At 42.3% G+C, this 23,073-nt stretch overlaps 1 protein-coding gene across 4 annotated transcripts in view; it reads left to right on the top strand.

Annotated features, from left to right (window-relative positions):
* The window catches only part of dmd (dystrophin), a 225,378-nt gene that overhangs the window by 135,438 nt on the left and 66,867 nt on the right, over positions 1–23,073 (top strand). For 2 of the 4 annotated variants that reach the window (XM_086200177.1, XM_086200186.1), the window contains 17 exons: positions 11–181; positions 2,499–2,681; positions 5,619–5,753; positions 6,492–6,641; positions 11,175–11,336; positions 12,659–12,769; positions 12,851–13,024; positions 13,115–13,270; positions 13,341–13,511; positions 14,160–14,339; positions 14,511–14,633; positions 15,432–15,602; positions 15,965–16,087; positions 16,245–16,379; positions 16,749–16,901; positions 18,402–18,572; positions 20,191–20,217. In XM_086200177.1, the coding sequence (XP_086056303.1) occupies positions 11–181; positions 2,499–2,681; positions 5,619–5,753; positions 6,492–6,641; positions 11,175–11,336; positions 12,659–12,769; positions 12,851–13,024; positions 13,115–13,270; positions 13,341–13,511; positions 14,160–14,339; positions 14,511–14,633; positions 15,432–15,602; positions 15,965–16,087; positions 16,245–16,379; positions 16,749–16,901; positions 18,402–18,572; positions 20,191–20,217 (2,496 nt within the window). The remainder of the gene's footprint in view (positions 1–10; positions 182–2,498; positions 2,682–5,618; positions 5,754–6,491; positions 6,642–11,174; positions 11,337–12,658; positions 12,770–12,850; positions 13,025–13,114; positions 13,271–13,340; positions 13,512–14,159; positions 14,340–14,510; positions 14,634–15,431; positions 15,603–15,964; positions 16,088–16,244; positions 16,380–16,748; positions 16,902–18,401; positions 18,573–20,190; positions 20,218–23,073) is intronic. The other 2 variants (XM_086200196.1, XM_086200202.1) reach the window with 1 other exon arrangement.

Genomic DNA, 23,073 nt, shown 5'->3' with positions numbered 1-23,073 from the left:
CCTTATTTAGGCATACGCTAAGAAGTCAGCTCTGAAAGGCGGCCTTGATAAGACCATGGCTCTGAGGAAAGAGATGCAGGAGATGCAGGAGTGGATCAATCAAGCCGAGGAGGACTACCTGGAGAGAGACTTCACTTACAAAACCCCCGAGGAGCTACGTAAAGCTGTGGAGGAGCTCAAGGTGAGCAAGTGTAGGAGATGCACTGGCGAGATAGAGACATACACATAGAGAGAAAGATTGAGGCTGACCCTTGTGTTTCACTCCTTTAAAATAAATCCCACACAGTAACCCACGATTTACTGATTTAAAAAAAGGATCCCTAGCTTAATAGACAAGGTACAAAGAATTTAAGATAACGCACCAAAAATTTATAGAGTCAAAGAGTCTAAATTTGTGCTGCACAAATAGACCTTGGAAGGAGCGTTAGCAGTTAAATTTGCACATGTCCTCTTTCCATCCATCCATGGTGAAGAGATAACACAGAATAAGCGACCAATGAAATCCAATAAACCAACTTAATCTCCTAAAATGATGGATTTTTGTCATTCTAGGCATTTTAATACTCACTTTTATAACTTCTGTTTTCTTATCTTTGCAGCAATTATACCAGCTCACATTGCTTGTATTGTAAAAACTGTACCTGATATATAGCCTGTCACGGGAGCCGAGTGTCCAAGGTTTCCCAACGTGGTTGAAGCCATCAAATAGGCTATGTTTCGTTCTCATTAAAAACTGAAAATTGAAATGACAAGTGTTTATGACAGAATTTTTACGGGGCTGTCTGTCAAAATGACGGACAACGAGAAAGGGTGCCTATTGAGAAGTGCTAAATGAGACGTCTGAAAGGAGCTTAAGGTAGTGATTTGCTGCTACATCCTCTATTACTCTGAGAGAGAACTTACTTTCAGCCTCACATCTCAGATTAGGGACGTTTTGTCTTCTTGAATATAGAGAGACTCTGCATTCTAATTGAACCTAAGAACAAAAAGTCCAGTATGGATTTTCCTGACATCTGGATTCCAGACTTCAACTTTCCACAGATGTGCTCTCTCTTTCCTGATCCTGGTTAATTCCAGTTTGATAAGGCTCCTTTTCTTCCTCTCTTTCTCTTTATCCTCTGCCGCTACCCTCTAGCGCACTGCTCTGTGTCTCTTTGTTAACCCCCACCCCCTCTTAATTTTTGCGTCAAACTGCATTGATTCCCGTCTTTGCTGCCGCACCTTTTGGCTTTCATAACTTTAATGTGATGCACTTGTGATCTAAATTTATTGCAGTTTTGTGATACACCCAAAAGCCTTGGCAGATGTAGCCCCTCTCTACTCATCCCACCTCCCCCAAAAAAGTTTACTTGAGAGTCAAGTTGAAAATTAAAAATTGATTTCTCTCTCTCCGCCTCCTTCTTGCTCCGGCTAGCCTTCGCTTCCCTTCCCTCATCTTCTCTCCTTCACCTCCCGTTCCTCTCCTCCACTCTTTGCCTCGTGTTGTTTTCTCCCTCCTCAACCCCCCTCATCCCCAACCCCTCCGTTCTGCTCCAAGCTTTCAGAAATCTCAATCTGTTCATTCGTTCTTTTAATCCCCCCAAACTCCTCTCCTGCTCCTTCCTTCACTTGTGAAAGTATTAGCAACACTCTTTCATTCATTGATTTGTCGGCTTACTTGTCTCACTCCGTCTCTTCACACTCTGTGGCTCTGTCAACACAAGATACATTGATTCATTTGTTTGTGCATCCATCCCTCCATCCATTAAGCTAGCACTTTCCTTTTCTGTCTTCCTCTCTTCTGTACCTCTCTGCACTTTATCTCTGGTTTTTTCATTCCTTTCTTTTGCTTGTCGGTTATCACATTTAATTTGACCCCATCATGACTAAATAGAGATAGTGTATCGATATCAGGGAGTAAAACCCTCAGATAATGGATGGGCTGATATTCTCCATGTATTTAAGATACGTGCACGCATTTTTTTAACAATAATTTATCAAACAAGTTTCAAACACTGGCCGCTTCCAACTCCATCTTGTAAGTTTCCCAAGTTGGATTAGAGTATTTATTGGGTGAACTGAATTGATCCTTCTCATCAGAAGTACAGAGTAATTTCAAAAAGTCAGAGGAAAATCATCCTTGTGATGTTCACTGGGTCACGAGCTGGTCATGAGCTCAGGATGTCAAATTTATGCTAAAAGGAATTGAAAACTCATGGCATTTACGAGGGTCACAACAAAAGATGCTGCATTTTGGGAAGTAGGAGCGTAGTTCATCTCTGCATTTTTACCAGGGTCTCTTTTCCCACTGCTTTTTTTAAACACCTTTATTTTTTTTCTAATGTTTATAACTTTGAATCCTGCACAGTCAAAAGAAGATGAGCATCCTTGGTTTTGAGGTTTGACCCCAGAGTCTCATGCACGATTCACTGAAGAGGTTCATCTCTCTCTGCAGCAACCAGCCATCCCCCCCAAAAAAGATGACCTCCAAATCCCTCTTGGTCTCTTCTCTCTTTCAGAGGGCCCAGGAAGAGGTTCACTCCAAGGAGCTGAAGGTCAAACTCCTGACTGACAGCGTCAACAGCTTCATTGCTAAAGCCCCGCCCACAGCTCATGATGCTTTGCGCTCGGAGCTGGATGTGCTGAAGGCCAACTACCAGCGCCTGTGTAGCCGTCTGGATGGCAAATGTAAAACTCTGGAGGTAAGACTTTGTCTCTGTCTTTCTGCGAATTCACCAACAACAACCAACAGCTGCAGCTGAATAGCCCGCATGTTCTTGAAGGAGTTAGCAGCTGACGTGCTAAGATATCATGAACTAAAAATATTTAGAAGGGCACGAAGTAGAAGAGGACAAAGCGTGTTGCAGTGTGTCACCCATTTTACATGAGTGTCTACCTTGGATGTTCCTCATGCATACACAACAATAAAAAAATACTCATGCGAACGCTCAGTACCCAGCTTTAAATTGCTGCTGAAGACTGAAAATGAAAGTGATTGATGAATAAGAGAAGATTGCACAGGTCTTTTAAACTTGCAGTTTCCAAAGTGTGAGGTGTAATTAATAGATGGCAGTTTAGGGGAAGTGTGGAGTTCTGATGAGGCCTGGATGAGAGAACTGCTCCTGTGGCCAGAAGAGCAAATCAGAACCTGGAATAAGATTGAACCAAGCCTCTGGAGTGGTGGTGCAGAGTTGTGCTGTGCAGCCATGCTTGCCCAAACATGACCTTCATGGAAGATGTGGTACAAGCAAACATTGAATCTGCAATTTAGGGTGTGTTGCCATGGCAGAGGAGACATTTCACTCGTAGAGGGAAGATGTTACTTCCTTCGGATCCGTGAAACCCACCATGCACAACCTTCAGTGACACGAGCAGTGAAGTGACACACTTAAACATAATTAAAAATCTATGGGTGGATTTTAAAAGCTGTGTAAGGGAGACAGTGGAAATCTTATTGCAAGAATGAATAGGAGAAAATCCCAAATACAAGAAGGGTTTGCGACCTGTGATCACTCGTCTGTGGAGGTAGACACATATTTGGACTTGTTTCACTGCATGAAACAACTGCTATTTAGATACATTTGGTGACCATTTGATCCACAGCGACACAAACACTCCAGCTGTCTGTCGGCTGGATGGGGGAAAAAATACTCCGAGCTTTTTCATATCTTACGTGATCCTTTCTTGAACGAGTCATCACAGGTTTGGATGTGAGAAGACCGATACCGTTAGAAATGTTGCTGGAAATCTGGGATGGAGCTCAGGACTCCTCCTGAGTGGAGTAGCGATGTTCTATTAGTTTCTGCAGCAGGGTGAATACTGATATCTGTGAGTGACAGTTCATCTGCCTGGTGTAGAGGATAACACGGGGAAGATAAATTAATCAATTATCTGTAGATCCTGTCACCATGTCAGGAGATTAAAATGATTATTGGACTTATCATTGCTGCATTATCTGTGCATCTGGGTGTAAAATGTGCACAGCAGCTCTTTCATTTTGGAGATTATCAGAGACACTGTGTGAAGCTTCAGGTGTGTAATAAAGCCGAAGAAGGAATCCTTCTTATGTACTAGGAGCTGAATGCAAAACAAAGGTAGTACTAGTTTGTACATTTATACAAAGCCTGAACTGCATTCACGTGTCTTTCACACTCGTATAAAAAAATGAATCTGTTTTGAAAGCACTCCCTCTCATAGCACTGTTGCCCGTTCCATTGGACTATCTAGTGCTATAATTAAAGAAAGCAAAACTTGAAAATCAAATCATAATCTGACCAGCAGAGTATCCTCCCTTAATTTGGGGAATGGGCGCTTCGGAACGTTGAGTTACAAGACGCGTAAAATAGAATTTATTACTGAATCTAACCACAGAGAATTACTACTTAAAAACAAACCAATATAAAAGCACCCTATCGTCTTCTGTTTAATTATGCCATGCAGCTCTCTCTGTGTCCTGTTGAATTAAACATCACTTCCCTTTTAGTTTCCACTCTGTTTATTGAAACAATGAGAATAAATGGATTAAGGCCAATAGTTCTACATACAGCCACAGAAAACAAGTGAGGCTGACCTGAAGTCACGCATTGCTCCCAACCTCATTTTCCTATGTTACTCTCAAGGCGATGCATAATATCACCTGAAATCACATGAAAAGATCCATTTGTTGAACATTTTTTTATCTGTTACAGATGCAACGAAGTCGAAAAATGCAGTGTTTATGAACCAATATGCCTTTTGTGTGCAAGATCCTGCGCCTGCTGAGAAAGTCATGTTTTCATCTGGTTTTCTGTGCATCTGTCAGCGTGATTTTACAAAAAAAAACTGACCTTTATGGAAAAAAATGAAAATCAAAAATGACTGTGATCGTCTCTGTTGAATGGATGAGTTTACAGGGGAGGTGGTGCATGATGTTTTGGTTTTGTGACAGTAATATTGAAACTTCGTCTTGTAACAGCAGTGTTGTTGCTGCTATCGCATCACCAAGCATCTACCTGCTGCTCAGACTCTGACTTAACCTGCTCCAAGTATTTTCAGATTCAGCTTCATGATACTCTTAAGAAGCTTATTCGGTGACTCAGCCAGACAGTCGGCTGTTCCTAATGTGCAGACGGAAACAAACTCATCATACATTTTGATGTTGAACAGATGTTGCGATGATGGCCTGAAGGAGCCAATGCTGAACCTATGAATATTTAACGGTGCCACGGGAAAGTTGTGAAAGCATACATGGTCATCTGCTGCCAGTTTTCCTTGAAATATTGCTCTCTTTTGGCTCCGTGTTTAATTTAGCTGCCTGGTCTATGCTCCTATTTGTTACACATTTCTCTTTCTCACCTCGTGGCTTTCATCCCTCTTTCTCCTCTCCCCATCCTCTCTTCTCCCCTCTTCCCTCTCTCCTTTCTGCCTCATTTTCTTGAAAAATAATTATCTTTGTGTCTTGGTGTCTCAACTTTACGGTTGAAGTATTCCTCCTCCTCCTCCTCTCACTGTTTGTCTCTTTCGGCAGTTTCTCGATTGCCTTTCCTCCATCTAACACTTCATAGGCTCTATCATCTGTTTTTTTTTTTCATCAATCCCTCTCAACTTATTCTTTCAGTCTCTCTTAACTCTGTGTATGCCGCTCGCTAACTGTGATGCAGGAGGTGTGGGCGTGTTGGTGTGAGTTGCTCTCCTACCTGGAGCAAGAGAATGCCTTCCTGGACCAGCTGGAGCAGAAACTAGATGAAACAGAAAACCTCCAAGGAGGAGCAGAGGAGCTGCAGGAGGCTCTGGATGTGAGTGTGAAGACGATTTTAGTGGAATCACCAGCGGGAACAGTCTGCCATTCTCTTGACCTCTGAAGACTTTGTTGCTTATTGCTGCACACAGTTTACAGGTGGTTGGGGGGTAAGGGGGGTGGGGGGTTATTTAAATGAGGCAGTGCAAAAAGGGTTGTTGAGAGTGTTTGTGTCGATGTGCAAAATGAACATTTAAATCATTTCTGGTGGGAAATGACTCTGCTGTGTGGTGTTTTTGTTCGAGAAAAGTAAATGAGCAGCAATTTGGAATACTGTTGAAAACATAAACAAGGCACTCTAAAAGTCAAAGGAAGGAAAATCAGTAACAATAAAAAACTTTAATTGAAATGTGGCATTGTGAATAAAAATGGTAACCAGGCATCAAGAACCAAGATGTAAAAATTCATGACATTTATATGCATTAATGTTTTAGACATAACAGAATACCTAAAAATCTACAAAATCTCCATGATTGCCAATGAAAGAATGACCCTGTAGAGCCTCCATCATCATCATTATCACTGTTCTGTCCTCATTCCAGAACACAACATAACAAACGCTCAAGTAATTTTCACTCCTGCCAAATAAAAAGAGCCTGAGATTTATGTTAAAATATGGAAAGTAGGAGAAAGATTCTGATCATAAATTGAGGAAGCACCAGTGATTAATGTCATGTTGTCTTACATTCACTCTTCAGCTAGAAGGACTACCTATTATTATTTTGTGTGCGTGCAGGGCCTGGAGGTTCTTTTGCACCACCCAGAGGACAACCGGAACCAGATACGGGAGCTGGCCCAGACTCTGATGGACGGAGGGGTTTTGGATGAACTGATCCAGCAAAAACTAGATGCCTTCAACACACGATGGGATGAACTCATGGCCAGGGTAAGTCAGGAAATAGCTTCTCTTGTGTTTTACTGTTGTGAATTTTTTATTTGAGTTTTACAAAAATTGAATCCAACATGCAGGTTGTATTCATAGAGTTCACGCGAGTTCACATACTTGTAAATAAATGGACTTAACAAACTGATGTCAGGGGCGCCACGGTGGTGCAGTGGTTGGCACTGTCACCTCACAGAAAGCCTCAACACAGTACGAACCGTTACCATTTTGGTCCCTGGTCCATAGGGCAGCGGGGACTAAAATGTGAAGTAAACACATAGCGGGTGCTGATTGGGTAACTTAACCGCTTATGTTGTCTACTTTGTGTCATCTTGGCCTCAGCAGAATACTGGTCATCGCTTGGCCAAGTCTTTTATACTTTTCTTGGCTGTTCTGTTTTGCCCCTTGAAGCCTTGCCTGTCTGACATCCCTCATTTTTAGTTTAAGCAAAAACCACCGACCGAGCAACAGGCACAACACTGCCTCCATGTCATCCGTTGTTGTTGTGTCGCACACGAATTATGTCGAGGAACTCTTGGCCGGTGAGTCCATCCACGTTGACGTGGTACCCAGTGCTGCTGGAAACGTACTCGTACCGACCCGACCCCACCTGACCAGAGCCGAAGTAGCCAGTGGAAACACGCCCGAAATTGACCATAGGCTGTGAGTGTGAATGGTTGTCCGTCTATACTGTATGTGTTGGGCCTGGTGACCCATCCAGGGGGAACCCTGCCTCTCGCCCGAAGGCAGCTGGGATAGGCTCCAGCTGTAGCAAATGGATGGATGATTAATGTCAGATGAGCCTACAAAGGCATCAAAAACAGACTCCATGTTAAAAGTACAGGATTTAAGAGGAGCATGAAGGGGTATTCAGGGATTGGCCACATCCATTAACTGCTTACAATCAAATTAATCAATAAGAATCACAAAGTTGAATGAGGATGGGAGGAGCAGACGACAGGAAAAGTTCCCAGTTCTTCATCTCCCCCTCTCCTCCTCCTCTTCCCCTTCTCTTTCTCACCATCCCTCCCCTTGGCAATCTTCTGCCTCTTCCTAATTCTCCTCTTTCTCCTTCTCTTCCCATCCTCATGTCTCCTTTCCCTTCCTTGCAGCCATCATCAATGGCAGCAATACATCCTCAGCCTCTCGTGGTGATGCTCAATGACAGATTAGACACACTTTCACCCACACACACACAGCAGACACACACTTATTGCCCGCTGGGTTGATCCACCCTCACAATAGCACCAGATTAATGTTCTCCTTGCAGCCTGATAAGCTTCCCTTTGTTTGTCAACCCATCAGAGACAGTGTGTGTGTGTGTGCGCGGCACATTCTTTTATTACAGACTTTTTGTATCTTTTGGGAAGAAGAGTCATTGCTTGTCCTGTCTGCGAGTCTGTGTGTGTGTGTGCATGTGTTAGTGTGTGTTATAGAAGCTTGTGTCCTTTGTTCGTGTGTGTATGTCAACATGTATGCATGTGAGGTGAGACCAGGCAGTTCTGAGCCGTGCTTGTTTGTCATCTATGAAGGCGACACAGAGCTCAGAGAGGGGATGCGGGCGTTTGTGAGTATCTCGACAAAGACAGATGGAGGAGCAAAAGCACTCGGCTACCAAATGATTGAATTAGCGTTTTCCCTCTTTCTGACCGGAGGGGACTGTCCTTTCTGTTCGAACTTGATCACAGTTGGAAAGAAGGAGCTGTGAAATCTCCAGCCAGTTTTACAGATGGTCATTTTCAACCTTCCTGGGGACCGGCAATGAAACGTAAACATTTGTGGCATCAGAATTATTTGGTTCCGTGTGTGAATGTGTGAGAGATATTGAGCTGTAAAGTTTTCACATCCTAGATAGCAAGAATGTCGTGTCGTGAAGTTGTACACAGAGTAGATACACAAAGAGCTACCGTACAAGCCTCACAACTCTGCCAGGCCAACACGGTTCGATGAAAAACAATAAATCATCATCGGGGTCTCTAATTTGTTTGCATGGCTGATATGGTTTTAATAACTTTTTATCATGGGGATCCATAAATTACCAAAGTTTAATCTGTCTGATTTTCAGCCTTGGAGCAAAAATAGGATTTTAAAATTGAGCAATTTAATATTAAAGTGCTGTTTATCAAGTTATTGGCACCAAATTTTGCTCTGAGCGTCTATTAGGGCATCTGAAATAATTTAGCCCACTTCCTTTTAATTTAATTGCGGTTGCTGCCAATTTAAGCAAGTTGATACCTAACAATTTCCACATTATGAGCAATTTTATTTTTTAAATTTTCACAATTTTTGACAAATTTATTTCGCATGCATCCCAGTGCTGCAAAAACATTGTTTATCGCAGTCTTTATCATGTAATTCATGTCAGTTCAAGGAACATGTGCATGTGAGGTTTTCGCAATTGCGGTTTTTGTATGTGAAATACATATTATATGTACATTTTTACCACATGTACAAAATACTGATTTCGGTAAGTAGATGTTACAGTGTCTTCAGAGACACCTTCTGGCTCTTTGATTTGACTGCATTTACATCACTAGTAAAACAAAACTGCAAATGTCATTAAAGTTGGACATCAAGAAAAGCTTTTTCTTATCTCTTTCCCACTTAGCTTAATGTCAACACATCCCAGCATCAGATGGAGCCAACTTCTAAGGAGTGCAGGGGTCCAAGTAAATGCCAAGACAGTAGAATAAGTATATAATCCCATTATATCAATGTCCCACTTTAAAACTCGTGTGGAGATAAATCCGGCGCGTGCATGCACAAAGAAAAAAAAAAAGGGGAAAAAAGTTGTTTCACATCTCCTTCTGCAGTTCTTCAGATCAAAGAGGCGTGTTTTCCATTTTAATTTTGACTTCTTATAACTGCTGAAAACCAATAAGGGGAAGTGTGGCGGCGGGAACGCTGCTCTCGTTTTGCCAGCGGCATTTCCAACACCAGGCACTTAAGCAAACAGCAATCCTTTATCTCTCTTGTTCGCAATCGCTGCACTCGTGACTGTGTGTCTGTGTGCGAATGTGTGAGAAATAAGTAATAAGGGTAAACTGAGTGTTTAATGAGAATATGTATTCATGAGCCCACAATTGCCATGGAAATGAAGTACATCGCCACTGGGAGGGTTGTTATCAATGTTTGTCTAAATATTTAATTCTACTCAAGTTTTTATTTCATACATTATAAACCAAGACATGAAGGAGAGAAAAGGACAAAAAACCCAGAGGTACATCCACCAGTAGCGTCAGTGTGAGAGTGTGTGAGACACAAGTGGAGGCTCAGGGCTATACTTAGAGTCATTATCCGTCTGTATGAGATTAGCATGCTCTCCTGTAATCACATATACACTCTCACTCACTGTCTGGAAACACACACATGAACTCTCACAGGTTTATGATGTAATTTTGCTTAGCTGACGCCAAGGCGACTTAATCTGTCCGTCGATCACCAAGGCAGAAGGAGCAGTACTTCATTGACATCCGAATACTAGCAGTTAGCAGTGTTGTTCGTGACAACAACGGTGGCTTTTTTGTTTTGTTTTGGGGGAGGTTTTTACGTGGAAGGTCGCACGGAGACGCCATGAAGCAGAAACCTCGAAGTCCGTCCTTCAAGAGGGTACAGGCAGACGGGGGGAGGGGATGGGGGTGTACAGTTCAGTTTTGTATTTGTGCTTGTGTTGTTCTTGGTACTTCAGATAGAATCGGTCTCTTTTAAGTATCCAGTCCTCAAATGTTTAGCTTTTTTTTTCTTTTTTTCTTTTCCTCCAGCCTATCCATGAGCCTTAGACACAGCTCTTTTCCTGTTTTCCGGAACCGTTCTGGAATTTTCTAGCCAGACAGTGGTAGAACAAAGTGATACAGTATGCCTGAATGTATATTATCCTGCAAAAAAGTGATAGGAATAACAAATATGCAAATGTAGTTCCAGTGTCCATTCCTGCGAGAAAATAATGGAGATGAAAAATGACCAATGATGACCAAGTTAGCTTGCTAATTCTGCTGAATTTCCCTTTTCAAAACAGTTATTTTATGAATTGCCTTGTGCGACGTTGAGATTGGAAATTACTTGTCTTGCAGTTTTCAACTTGGAACTAGTTGGGTGAAAGTTTATACCTTACGATCTCTTGTAAAAACTGTGTGTGAGAGCACATTATTATGTGTCCCAATGGAGTCAAGTAAGTTATTTTAATTCTGCCAGTTTCGCTTTCAAGTCATGTTTTTTGTCAGTTTTCAGCAATGCACAATTGTGCAAGTTGTAATAAAATTCTGCCTCATCCTGTTATACACCGATAGCAAAAATAGCAGTAAACAAATCAGCAGGTATAAATATTTGAATGAACTATCCAACAACTCCAAGGATTATTTCAAAAAGCATCCAATCTTAGTCTCATGTGTGTCCTATCAACATCGTCTCTAGAGCCGCTCTTTTCCATGAGCACTAGAATCCATGCACTGATTGATTACCCACATGCTGATTCCTGTATTTATAGGCTGCTTAATGTGTCCAGCTGTGTGTGATGTCGTGTGATTCCTGCTTTCTCAGGCGCTGCTCCGAAAAAAGGAGCTGCAGAAGAGCGTCCAGTGGGCTCAGGAGAATGACAAGACTCTGAGGCAGATCCAGGATTCCCTGGCCAGCACCGACCGCCACCTTACTGCCTATCTGGCCGACCACATCGACGCCCAGCAGATACCACAGGAAGCTCAGGTATTCACATTTGTGACAGTCCAAAATAGTGCCTTTTTTCCAAGAGTCTCTTTCTTTCCAGTGGTTCTTCTCCAGTATCTCATGTCTCAACAAGATTTCTGATGCCCTTCAACCTGGGCAGACATTCCTCAGCCTAAACAAGCACCAACAATGTTTAACATTTGTCTTTTCTAAAATCATTCTAACCAGCAGCAGCAGTGTTCAACCTTAAATAGACTCAATCCTTTAAATTAATATACAGTGATGGAGAATTAGATCACACCGACATGGGTTCCTCATGAGGAAGCTGCATCGCTTCAGTGTCAAAACAAAATTACCATCAATGGAAATATAAGTCTGTTTAGAAAAGCTTTTGGGATGTGTACATAGTTAAAATATGTACATTGCATATTGCCATTAAAGTACAAGAGTGGTTTTCCTGTAGGATTGAAATGTACCACAATGGGGTTTTAATGTAAACAAAGTGCAATACATTTTGTACCAAGATATGTGACATTATGTGTGCCTGCGCATGTGCGTGTGCCAAATGAGAGTGGCTGATGCTCTTTTTCTTTCTCCTAATTAAACCTGGAGCTGCTGCTTGTGAAATGGCCAACAGGAACACATGCAAACACACACACACACACACACACACACTCATTTCTTAGACTGTGACACACACACACTCACACACACAAGCGCACGCAAGCACACATACACATACACACACATCCTCCAGACAAATCAAACAATAGATGAGGAAATAATAGCCTGTGATGATGGCATGAGTGATAGAGAAAGTGTGTGTGTGTTTGTGTGTGGAGGTAATGGATAGAGAGATTAGACGCTGACCACTGGTGCAGAGGATGATATTTCCCTCTCTCTATTTCTCTCTCTCTCTCTCTCTCTCTCTCTCTCTCTCTCTCTCTCATTCACACACACAAACAGGAGAATGAAAGAATGATTGGATTAGAGTGCTGTGGGTGAGCATCTGCAACTGTGATTACAGGGTACTCAGTATTTAAAAAGAGAGGGGGGTGACAGAGACCAACAGCGTGTGTGTGTGTGTGTGTGTGTGTGTGTGTGTGTGTGCGCGCGTGCGTGTGTGCACAAGCATGTGTGCTGTTAAACTGTTAAATCTGCTCTCCTTAATGTCTGCTGCTCCCTTGTGGTCAGGAGATGGAGGTACACTAGCAAACCATTGGCTTTATTGACCTGTATTTCATGATATTAAATGTATATTTTAATTAATTTTAGGTTTAAGAAAGTCACACATTCTGGCTTTTTTGTGTTTGTGTGTGTGTGTGTGTGTGTGTGTGTGTTTGTGTGTGTGTGTGTAATAGAAAATCCAGTCTGAGCTAAGTGGGCATGAGGCCACCCTGGAAGAGATGAGGAAGAAGAACCAGGAGAAGGAACCATCCCAGGGGGTCATGGGACAGATCGACCTCACCCAGGTGTACAATCTTACCTGCACACTCTCAAACGCGGAAGGAGTACAGCACAAACTGAGTTGGGTGTGTCCGTCTTTTTTCCAGAAAATGCTGGCAGACGTGTGGACAAAGTTCCGGCTCTTCCAGAAGCCGGCCAACTTTGACTCGCGGCTGGCCGAGTGTGAACGTGTTCTGGCTGGGGTCAAAAGCCAGGTGGGGGTGCTGGACATCCGTAGTGTGGAGCAGGACGTGGTGCAGTCCCAGCTGGAGCAATGCATGGTGGGTGGCTGTCTCCCAGCGGCACTTGGACTGATAAATCGCTGGATAGATTGGATTTAAACCCCCCTGCTGTCTGTTTCTATCCATTAGAAGTTGTACAAGGTGCTGAGTGAAGTCAAAGGGGAGGTGGAGACGGTGATAAAAACAGGCAGGCAGATTGTTCAGAGGCAGCAGACTGAGCAGCCTAAAGAGCTGGACGACCGTGTGACGGCCCTGAAACTGCTTTACAACCAGCTGGGAGCACAGGTGAGGATGCACACAAATAACAGTTACACAAACATACAAGTACATCTGATCATGTAATGTGTATGTGCAGATTACAGAGAGTAAACTCGAGCTGGAGAAGAGTCTGAAGTTGTCCAGGAAGCTTCGTAAGGAGCTGAATGGTCTGACCGAGTGGCTCGCTGCCACCGACGCTGAGCTGACAAGGCGTTCTGCCGTGGACGGTATGCCCAGTGACCTGGAAGCTGAGGTGGCGTGGGCACAGGTACAACACATATACAGACACACATTATGTTAGAAGACGCTTACAAGAATATACTTGTAGAAGTGGTATTCAAAGCCTTTGAAGGCAAAGGAAACAAGTGAAACACTGTGTTAGCTTTTTCAATAGCTTTTAGGATAAGTTGAACCTTTTTTTTTGTAAACAGTTGCTGGACTACATGCAGTAGTTCCAGAGCAGCCTCATCATTCAGTCGATAACAAGCTTTTATCCACCTGGTGAATATAAATACAAATTAATTCTCTTTTATCTCTCAACATCTGGCTGATTCTCAGGTTCACGAGCCCTATTATAGCCCCAAATAGTGATTACAGTTACTTTAACAATTAAAAGAATGTAACATTTCCACATTTAAGTGTCTCAGAACTACAATGCCTACGCGATTTTATGTAACTTGAAGAGTTGTGTGCCTATGTTATCCCAAATAATTCCTAAAAAGTATCTTATTCAAGGCAGTGGAGTGTTCCATACAGTAAACTCCTCTTTAGTTGCTACAACATTTAAAGTCGTTAAGTTCTTTTTTACCCCTCTTAACAGCACTGGGCTACCTCATCATGGGAGGAATTATTTCACTACATTAGCTGTATGAACAGCTATTTTCTCCATCTGCTAACAAATTGGTTTCCTTCCCAGTCCATTCATGCAGAGACAGAGAGGCGTCAGCCACAGCTGCAGGCCGTGGTGGACCTGGCTGAGGCCCTCAAGGCCGTCCTGCGGGGCCACGGGGGTCTGGTGGATGATAAAGTCAGCCTGCTGCACTGCAACTGGATTGCAGTCACATCTAGAGCAGAGGAATGGCTCAATCTGCTGCTGGTGAGGAGAAGGATGGAACTAGAAAATAAAAGCTCATTTAAAACTATATCCCCATTCATTTGATAAAAGTAGCGCTGCTAAAATTAAACCTAGCATTCTAAAAATAACACATCAGTGTCACTTTTTGCAGCCTAAAAAAAATGAGCTCATTCTCTGTGTCCGTCTCTTCAGGACTACCAGCAGCAGATGCAGAAGTTGGATGGACAGATAAAGGAAGTGAACGGATGGATCGACGGAGCGGATAAAAAGATGGATGAGATGGACAGCAAGGGACCCGATGACGCCGTGTTTAAGGTAGTAGTGTTGTAGTACAGTTTGTCTGATGTACTGTATTTATGGTAATTTTATTCACAAATTCATGTGTCTGTCTTTAGGTTAGATCAAGGGAGAGTTTATTTTCATCTAAAACACAAGCATTAATTGAAAATGTAGATAATTGTCTGGCTTTAAATATGATTACCTAATAGTAGCAGTCTACCTTGATGGACTCAAATCTCAGATTCATAGAACATTTTAACTTGATTGCCCTGGATTAAGTTATTTTTAATTACATTGTTATTGCTGTATTGCATTGGTAGGACATTTATACAAACATTTTCCAAGTATTTAATCAGAAAATTTAACTGGCATTTAATGAAACAGAATTATATTCAAAGGAAATTTCCCAAGTGAATTTTTGATTCAAAAAGAAAAACAAACCTTGAAATGATCATTATCAAGGGGATAATTAGATAAAACATAAGCTCAGCCGGATGGTTTTCAAAGTGAAATATTTTATTATTTCAGTGCGATTTAATTAAATGGTATCAAATGTACAATAAAGGTTCCATGTGAACTTTGTAGCCCCCCCAAAAAAACAACTTGAAATCGTAATAATTAAAACTCTTAGGGAATAATTGGATGTCATATTATCACAAACATTTTTTGTCGTATGTAATTAAAGGGTGTTTAAAAGCGACATTCAGGTATTTAGCCAAAAAAAAGGTTTCCATGGACACCACTTATCCATCCAGCTTCTAACTATCAATAGGAAGTGTTTAGTCTGTTGTTGTTTGTCTTGCTTTAAAAGTAATGTTTCTTGTGTGGGTGAAGGTTCTGCGTGCTGAGCTGGAGCTCACCAAGGGTAAGATGGAGGAAGTGAGAGCTTTAGCCCAGGAGCTCATGACCACCAGGGGGGAGAACTGCCAGGCTCAGGTGGGACCCAAGGTGGAGCAGCTCAACCAGAGATTTGACACCATCGCGCAGCGCATCACCTCTGGGCTGGTGGGCAACAGAGTCCGAACACACACCCACAGTTTGATGCAGCTAGGAAACAGACTTCATTTTATGCAAGAATCTACTCCCTAGAAAGTTGCTGTATTTATTTCAAACTCTCCCAAAATTACCTACGAAGTCTCACAAAATCAACCTTACACTTTTTCTGTATTTACTCGAAACGCTCACTTAGCAGACATCAAACTCTCACAATAAATGAATGTCAAACGCACTATATCTGCTCCAGACTCTGGCTGAATATATTTCCTTAGGTTCTTAATTATCTCTCTATGTGCATGTGGACGTGTGTGTGTGTGTGTGTGTGTGTGTGTGTGTGTGTGTGTGTGTGTGTGTGTGTGTGTGTGAGACAGACTGCAGCGACACCCAAGGAGCTAGAGCAGTACCACAGTGAAGCACAGATCTGGCTGGAGCTCCTGGAGGAAGAAGTCAAACAAGGGGAAAACCTCAAGGAGGAGGACTTCCAGGAGGACAAGGTTTCATCAACACACACACACGCACGCACACACACATGCACGCACAAACAAATACACAAGGATAAACTCCACTTTCTTGGCCCTCTGTCATATCCTTGCACCTCTAAATGTGTGTGTGTGTGTGTGTGTGTGTGTGTTTGTGTGTGTGTGTGTGTAGGACTGTGAGGAAGTTGCAGTGAAGGAGTTACTGGTGAAAGGAGAGAATCTGCAGAAGAGAGTTCCGGACCAGGACAAGCGAGAACAGATCAGAGTGAAAAACAACCAGCTCAACAGCAAATACAATGCTGTCAAGGTAACATGGAAACACACACACACACACACACACACACACACACAGAACTAAGAAAGAGAGCAAGGAGACATTCCACTTTTTGTTCTTAAAGACAACATGTTAGAGGACGATTAGATTGGTTTACTAGAAGATTTGCCACCCTTCATTTTCAATCGCACTAATGAACACATGACTTGTTTGTTTATCTGTACAAAGTATAAAATGTATAAATAAACATTTTATGGAAGGTCATATGTGTCAGGAACAATAACACTCCTCTGGTTGCCTGGCAACTGTTCAGCACTAGCTGTCTGAAGAGCCTCTCATCAGATACATTTCATGACATGTCACTGAGGTCTGGTGTGTGTGTTTGTGTATGTGTGTATCTAGGACCTGCGCCTGCTGAGGAATAGGAAGGCGTTAGCCATCGCTCCTCAGTGGTACCAGTACAGGAGGAGGTCACATGACCTGATGGCCTGGCTGGATGACATCCAACGCAGCGTAGACCAACTGCCTGACCCCCCTGAGGGAGAGCGGGTCAAGGTGACAACGCACACACACACACACACGGACGCATGCACGCACACACACAGCACACACACACACACACACTCACACACACGCATTCACATTATAAAACCGTCATTTCTTTGTCTTTTCTTATTTTCAGCTTTGAATGCGACCTGTGTTTTTGATCTGAGTCCAACTTCATTGTAAATCTCTTCATCTCCATCCGTCACTCACTTTCTTTGTCCTGAGTCTTTTTTTCACCTCATATTCCCTTGATAACAATGGGAACGTTTCATTTGTTTCTTGTGCTTCCTTTTCTCCTTTGTTCGGGTTGATGTCAAGGCTTTTACAATGTTCTTCTGACAGGTAGAGGATCCTCCCCACATCTACCAGTATTTAAAAAGGATATTCGTGCCCTGCAGAGGCTCCAGTATGAGAATGTATCGTGGTGTTGAACACTCACTGTAGTCCTTCTTTTAATCCAAACATAAACATCTGACTATTATCAATACTCTGGAAATGTAAGTCAAGTTAAACATGTAACACTGGACTTAAAATCAACAAAAATGTTAGTGTTCTGCCTTAAATTTAGCATTACTGTGGAAGTCCTCATGTTAAATTTTGGTCATCTAAACCTGCGGCCAACCAAATACCATTATCTAGCATGGCTGGTCAGCTGGGTACCTTTATTCATAAATGAGGACCCTTGAATTTGACTGATTTTAAATCCCTTTGCACAGCTGTTTTAGATAGTTAGATATCCAGCCGTTTACAGTTAAGACTGAAACCACGTCTTTAATTAATAATATCACAAGGCGACGGCAATGCTGCCGGTCGGATTTTGTCCTTTTCCTCAACGTATCCATATGAAATTTTACTGCGGTTTTGAAAATGCTACAGTATGCTGATTTGGAAAAAGGTTTGACTGAGAAACCCTTGACTCACCTGTTTTTCACACCCCCATCCCCCCATCCTCCCATCCTGACTCTATATGTATGTTTTTCACTTTCAGATGATCACTATGACATTTCGCTAAGCGGACATCTCATGCGCACCTCTCAGACTCACCTGTCATTGCTGCAACTGAGATTCCACACTGCCTCTCTGTCTGTCTGTCTGTCCGTCTGTTCTGTCTCTCCACTCAGTTCTCTGCTTCTTTTCACCTCCCCCCTTCACACACTACAGTGATTGTACTCATTCTTAATGTTAATAAAGTGTCAAGACAGTGTGCGCCTCCTAATTATAGCACCAGGCTCTTTTTTGATGTGGATTATAATACAGTATCATCTGAAGTCCTTGTGTTTGTTCACACTGACAAACATCTCTTATTCCTTTATTAATGTGTTGTGTCTTTGTTGGAGTCTCTATAGTGGGTCAGCAATTGTGTTTCTTTATTTTCGTATGTATTAATTGTCCCTTGTGTGTGTTGTAAGTGTGTTTTATACAAGCACATCCACACATCTCTCTCTTTGTGCTTCGTCACGGGCCCAGACAATAGACAGTGATGTCCTGATGGTTGATTTCATCCAATAGGAAATTGGCTCAGAGTTCGACAAGAAGAAGGAGGAGCTTAAGGAGGTGCAGGGCTTAGCCAATCAGCTCTCAGCAGCTGGAGCCGCCAATCTAGTGGAGCCCCGCCAACTCCAGCTCAACACGCGCTGGGTTGAGGTGGAGGGCAAGTTCATACCCTTCAAAAGACAATGTGTGAGTTTCAGTAGGCACAACTTCTCTTTCCAGTACTAATACTATACTAACTAAACATTTCACTAATACTGCAACTATGTACGAGGCTCTCGCTATTGGCAAAACCTTCATTCACACCCACTTGAATAGCTTGAATAATACTTTTTGAAATGAACACTGTCAAATGCAAGCTGCAGTCAGCTTGACATTGTTTTATTCAGTGGATTATAAATCGGATCATTCATTTAGTAGCGTTAGAAAACAACAAGAAACAAATGTAGACCAGCCTAACATAAATACTCAGGATCTGGTCAATGAAAAGAATCAAGTGACCATTTGATAGACTGGTTTGTTTTGTGTCAGGAGTTAGACCACAGTGTTAACATTCAGTTTTGTAAGCTAACATTGCCGCCAGTAGCTGGTTACCATAGTACAGAATGAAATGATCTGTCCTGAACTTTACTGCAAACAAACCCACCAGGATTGTGCAAGTTAGCAACACATTTGTTAGCTTCCGGTAATCCTCTCGTGTAATTCTTTGTGAGAATACAAAGAAGTCCATTTCCCAAAATGTCAAGCTATCCATTTACTCTGAAATTTGAGTAGACACTCTTCGTTTTGTTTTTTTTGTTTCGTTTTTTTTCTTTAGCAACAATCATTTTTAATTTCTTAGAAATGAAAGATAAAGGCATGAGATATATAGATATTTCTTCATACTTTGGATTGGCCTTTTTCACAGCAGACATTTTGACCTGCAGGTGCAATCATGGTCCAGTTCTATTTTGTGTGTCACAACCGCTGGGCCCGCATTCACGGTACCAATGGCTTGGCACACCTAAATGGAACACAGCTGGCCCTCAAATAGGGTGTTTATGGACTAACCTCTGGAGGTATTCACCGCCTCGTACTAGGAAATTCATCCACAACTTCTCATGTCGTAAACACAAGTTCCATTTGAAGGCAGCGGTCGTTAATAATCCGCAGTACCGTGTCAAATCGACTGCTGTGAAATGGCCGACCAATCCCATGAGAAGACCGAAACCAACAATGTCCATCGTGTAATAATCTGAGCCCCTCAACCCCAAACCTGTCAATCCCCACTGAAGACAAAAATCTTTACAGCTGCACCATAATAATTTTAGTGGCTTGGTATGGAAGGATGGAGGAATCTACATTTGGTACTAGCAGGTACTTGTGGAGCACACACGATACACACTCGTTCATAGGTTGATTTGTTGGTTGGGGTCTGCACATGGGATTTGGTGTCAATTGAAATTAATCAGGCTTTTCCTTTAAGAGGACATAAAGCCTGAACTTTAGACTTTTGTTTCATTTTAAAAGCCCCCTGTTTATTTTATTATAAAACAACTGCAAAAGTCTGCTCCTTCACAGTTTTCAGTTCTTTTTCAGTAACATTAGCAGCCCCTTACTTAGCCTTCGTTACTATTAATCTGTGTCACAATTAGTTGCTTGGAAACGTCAAAAAGGGTTGCTCTTGTGTTTTTCTTTGCTGCATTTACGTGTCTTCTGTGTTCATGTGAAGCACCCTCACATGTTTGAATCTCATCGGTTGCTCTGTTTCACTGCATGCGTCCCCCCCCCCCGCCGCCTGCCAACCAATCACATCACACCCCTGCAGTTCCCTGAGCTGCCAATCACTGAAGATGTATGTATCCTGTCATCCAATCACATGAACCACCCACACCGACACTATGTGGTGCCAACATGAACTTGGACAAAATACACATCTGAACTGTCAGATTCCAGACTTGGAGTCCACAAATGGGCTACTGAGAGGAATCCTAATCACATAATTAGTGTTGTCTTCGTCTTTATTTCGCAAGAGACTGTCCTTGTGATGCACCTCTCCTTGTGTTGCGTAGACCTGGGAGTCACCCAGTGCACTGAGCTGCTCCACTCCAGCTGTTAAGGCTCTTCAGTGCTTTGCTCAAGGACTCTTGAGCAGTAACTGTTAAGGGAGCGGCGTGCTCTTAATTTCCAACTGTGAGACGACAAGCCTTGTTAAACTTGAAACTACAGCATCCATACTTCTGGAGCAAATATGCCCTTCTTATCCTGCTTCTTGTGATTAAAAGGTTCTATTTTGGTTATGAGGCCTAAGAGATTGTATTCACAAAGCCAAAGTGTCCTTGAATAAATTACTCAGTCCCTGTTAGCTGCAGGAGTGTTGACACAAGCAGAGAGAAAATACCAAATGCACACAAATGTTGTTATGGCTACAGATTAAGTGATTATATCGGGCTCAAACCATCGTATAATATGTTGCTACATTTCTCTCGGAATAAACAAAAATACTCAAGGTTAGAGGGGCTTTTTGAGTCATTTTTTTTGGCCAATAGACACCATATAGGTTGGATAATGATATAGAAGAGAAGCCGACTAAATTTTCAGGTGAGCTCAGCAGATACTGTTTTTATCTAGAGTCTATTTTGTGAATCAGTGTATCGGTGTAGACTGCATAGGTGGGCCTGGGTCACAACAAACATTTGTAATTCTGTCAATACATTGTAGGCAAAGCTTCACCCTAAAAGTGTTATTTGCCTTTCAAGTACTCAAAATATTGAGTTTTGAGAGTTTTTTTTTTCCCCTCCTCCTTCAGGACTTCGTTGTGACTCCAGAATGCAGAAAGAACCAGCCACGTATATCTACTTTGAAGCTAAAAGGTGGCTAACAACAGGGGAAAAAAAAAGATGTTAGTTTGCAAACGCTTGAGCAGATCGTCCTTTGTAATCTATATAGTCATCCAGCCATATTCCCAGCAATCCAACTCTCTTATCCGAGCTAAAAAACAAAGAAAATAAAACTTGCTGGCAGATTTTCAGTCGCTGTCTGCCTTCACCAAATATTACAGAACATTGGCACGTCGCTAGTGCAGAGCCGCTCTCCTCTCTACACGACAATAGAGGCCTTAGTCATCTCCTCTCAGTGCCTGAGCAGCAGTGAATCACTGCATGCCGGACATGCAGCATATGAAGACAGGATGCTGCAGCCTTTCCTCATACAATGGATGTATCACAGCCTCACAGTATAGATGTGTATTCAGTCCAAGCTGTCCTCAGGAAAGATAAGTGGATGAGATCATGAGAGAGGGGGAAACAAGACATTTTCTATACTTTCCTCTCTGAGGCCTTTTGCACTGTATAGACACAAACCTTGAACCTACAGAAATCTAAAATGGTGCTGACAAGGGGGCTTTAAAGACTCCCCCAACCTGCTGGAAATGGATCTCTGTTTGGTTTCTGGAGTTCTAGATAGAGACATCAAAGAAACTAAACCTATAAGTTCTCTTCACGGTCAGCTCTCCCTGTCCACTGAGACAACCAACACGCGAGCTTCCCCCTCTCATCATCATCCTTCACTGCTCACAAATACACACAACAGGTCAACTAAAATCACAAATCCAACAAAGAAAATGAAAAATGTCATGTGTAAATGTGTGTATGCAGACTCAGAGCAGGTAATATTTTCACTCTCAGTCAATAAATAGGAGATTTGTGAGGCTGTCACACTGGGTTTTATGATTGGGTCGGGCAAGTCCAAAGGTTTATCCCCCTGCAACCAAAACATAAACGACACCGATCTAAAATATAGACCTGGGAAAAATCCACTCTTGAGTTCATCCGTGTTTTCGAGATGGGGAACAAAGTGCAATCAGTTCAACGGTCTTGTCCCCCGACACTGCATCCATAGGGTAGTAAGTAGGGGAGACCAGGGCCAAGTGTGACATAAAGGGACGCTTGATAACTTTTGAAAGAACACCTTTTCCCTCGGTATCAATATTCCTCGTAAATTTCAACAAGAGCATAACTACAGTGTGCTTTTAATTCCAGTGTGCACCTGCAAGATACATCTGTTAGAATAAAAAAAAAACGAGTCAACAGATTAAGGATACTTGAGTAAACCTTAATGAGACCAGTGGTTTCTTTTCTTTTTTTTTAAACCTAGTAACACATTTTGAGAAATTCAGTCCTTTGCCTCCTTGCAGAAAGCAGCAGTAGCTCAGCTTAACGCTGAGTCCATTTGAAAGTTAGGTACTAACAACGACCGCTGAGACCCAGTTGAAACCCAGTATGACGGAACTCTGTTTGTAGCGAACAGTCGGTAGCATTAGCAAGACAAACTGGGATATTCAGGAGTCTGGTTTTCATCTCACTTGTGCACAGAGCACATCACCCCCATCCAGTTATGAGTTACATTATTAGTGCTAATGAACCTGAATTGTAGGCTGCAAATATATTGATTTATTAAAAAAAAGAATCTTGTGTTAAAATGTCCAGGTATGAAGAAGATGCAGTCATTTGCATCGTGGGAAATGCAGGGGGTTACATGAATAACCTGGCCCCTGCTGCTTTGATTTTAACCATTATTTTTTAAATCATTAAAAAACTGGTTGTTTGTGAGTTTCCTAACTTCAAGCATGTGGCATGTTGTGAGTTCTCCAGACAGAGCTGTTAACTCCAGCTGCACTGATTTACTCTCTGTAAGGCTGCTCATGATACAA

The sequence above is a fragment of the Aulostomus chinensis genome, chromosome 1 (genome assembly GCF_037954235.1).
Source record: "Aulostomus chinensis isolate RoL2024-O1b breed Wild chromosome 1, RoL_Achi_v1.0, whole genome shotgun sequence".
NCBI classification, from domain to species: domain Eukaryota; kingdom Metazoa; phylum Chordata; class Actinopteri; order Syngnathiformes; family Aulostomidae; genus Aulostomus; species Aulostomus chinensis.
The sequence above is the reverse complement of the archived record's forward strand: the minus strand, read 5'-3'. Positions and strand labels throughout refer to the sequence as shown.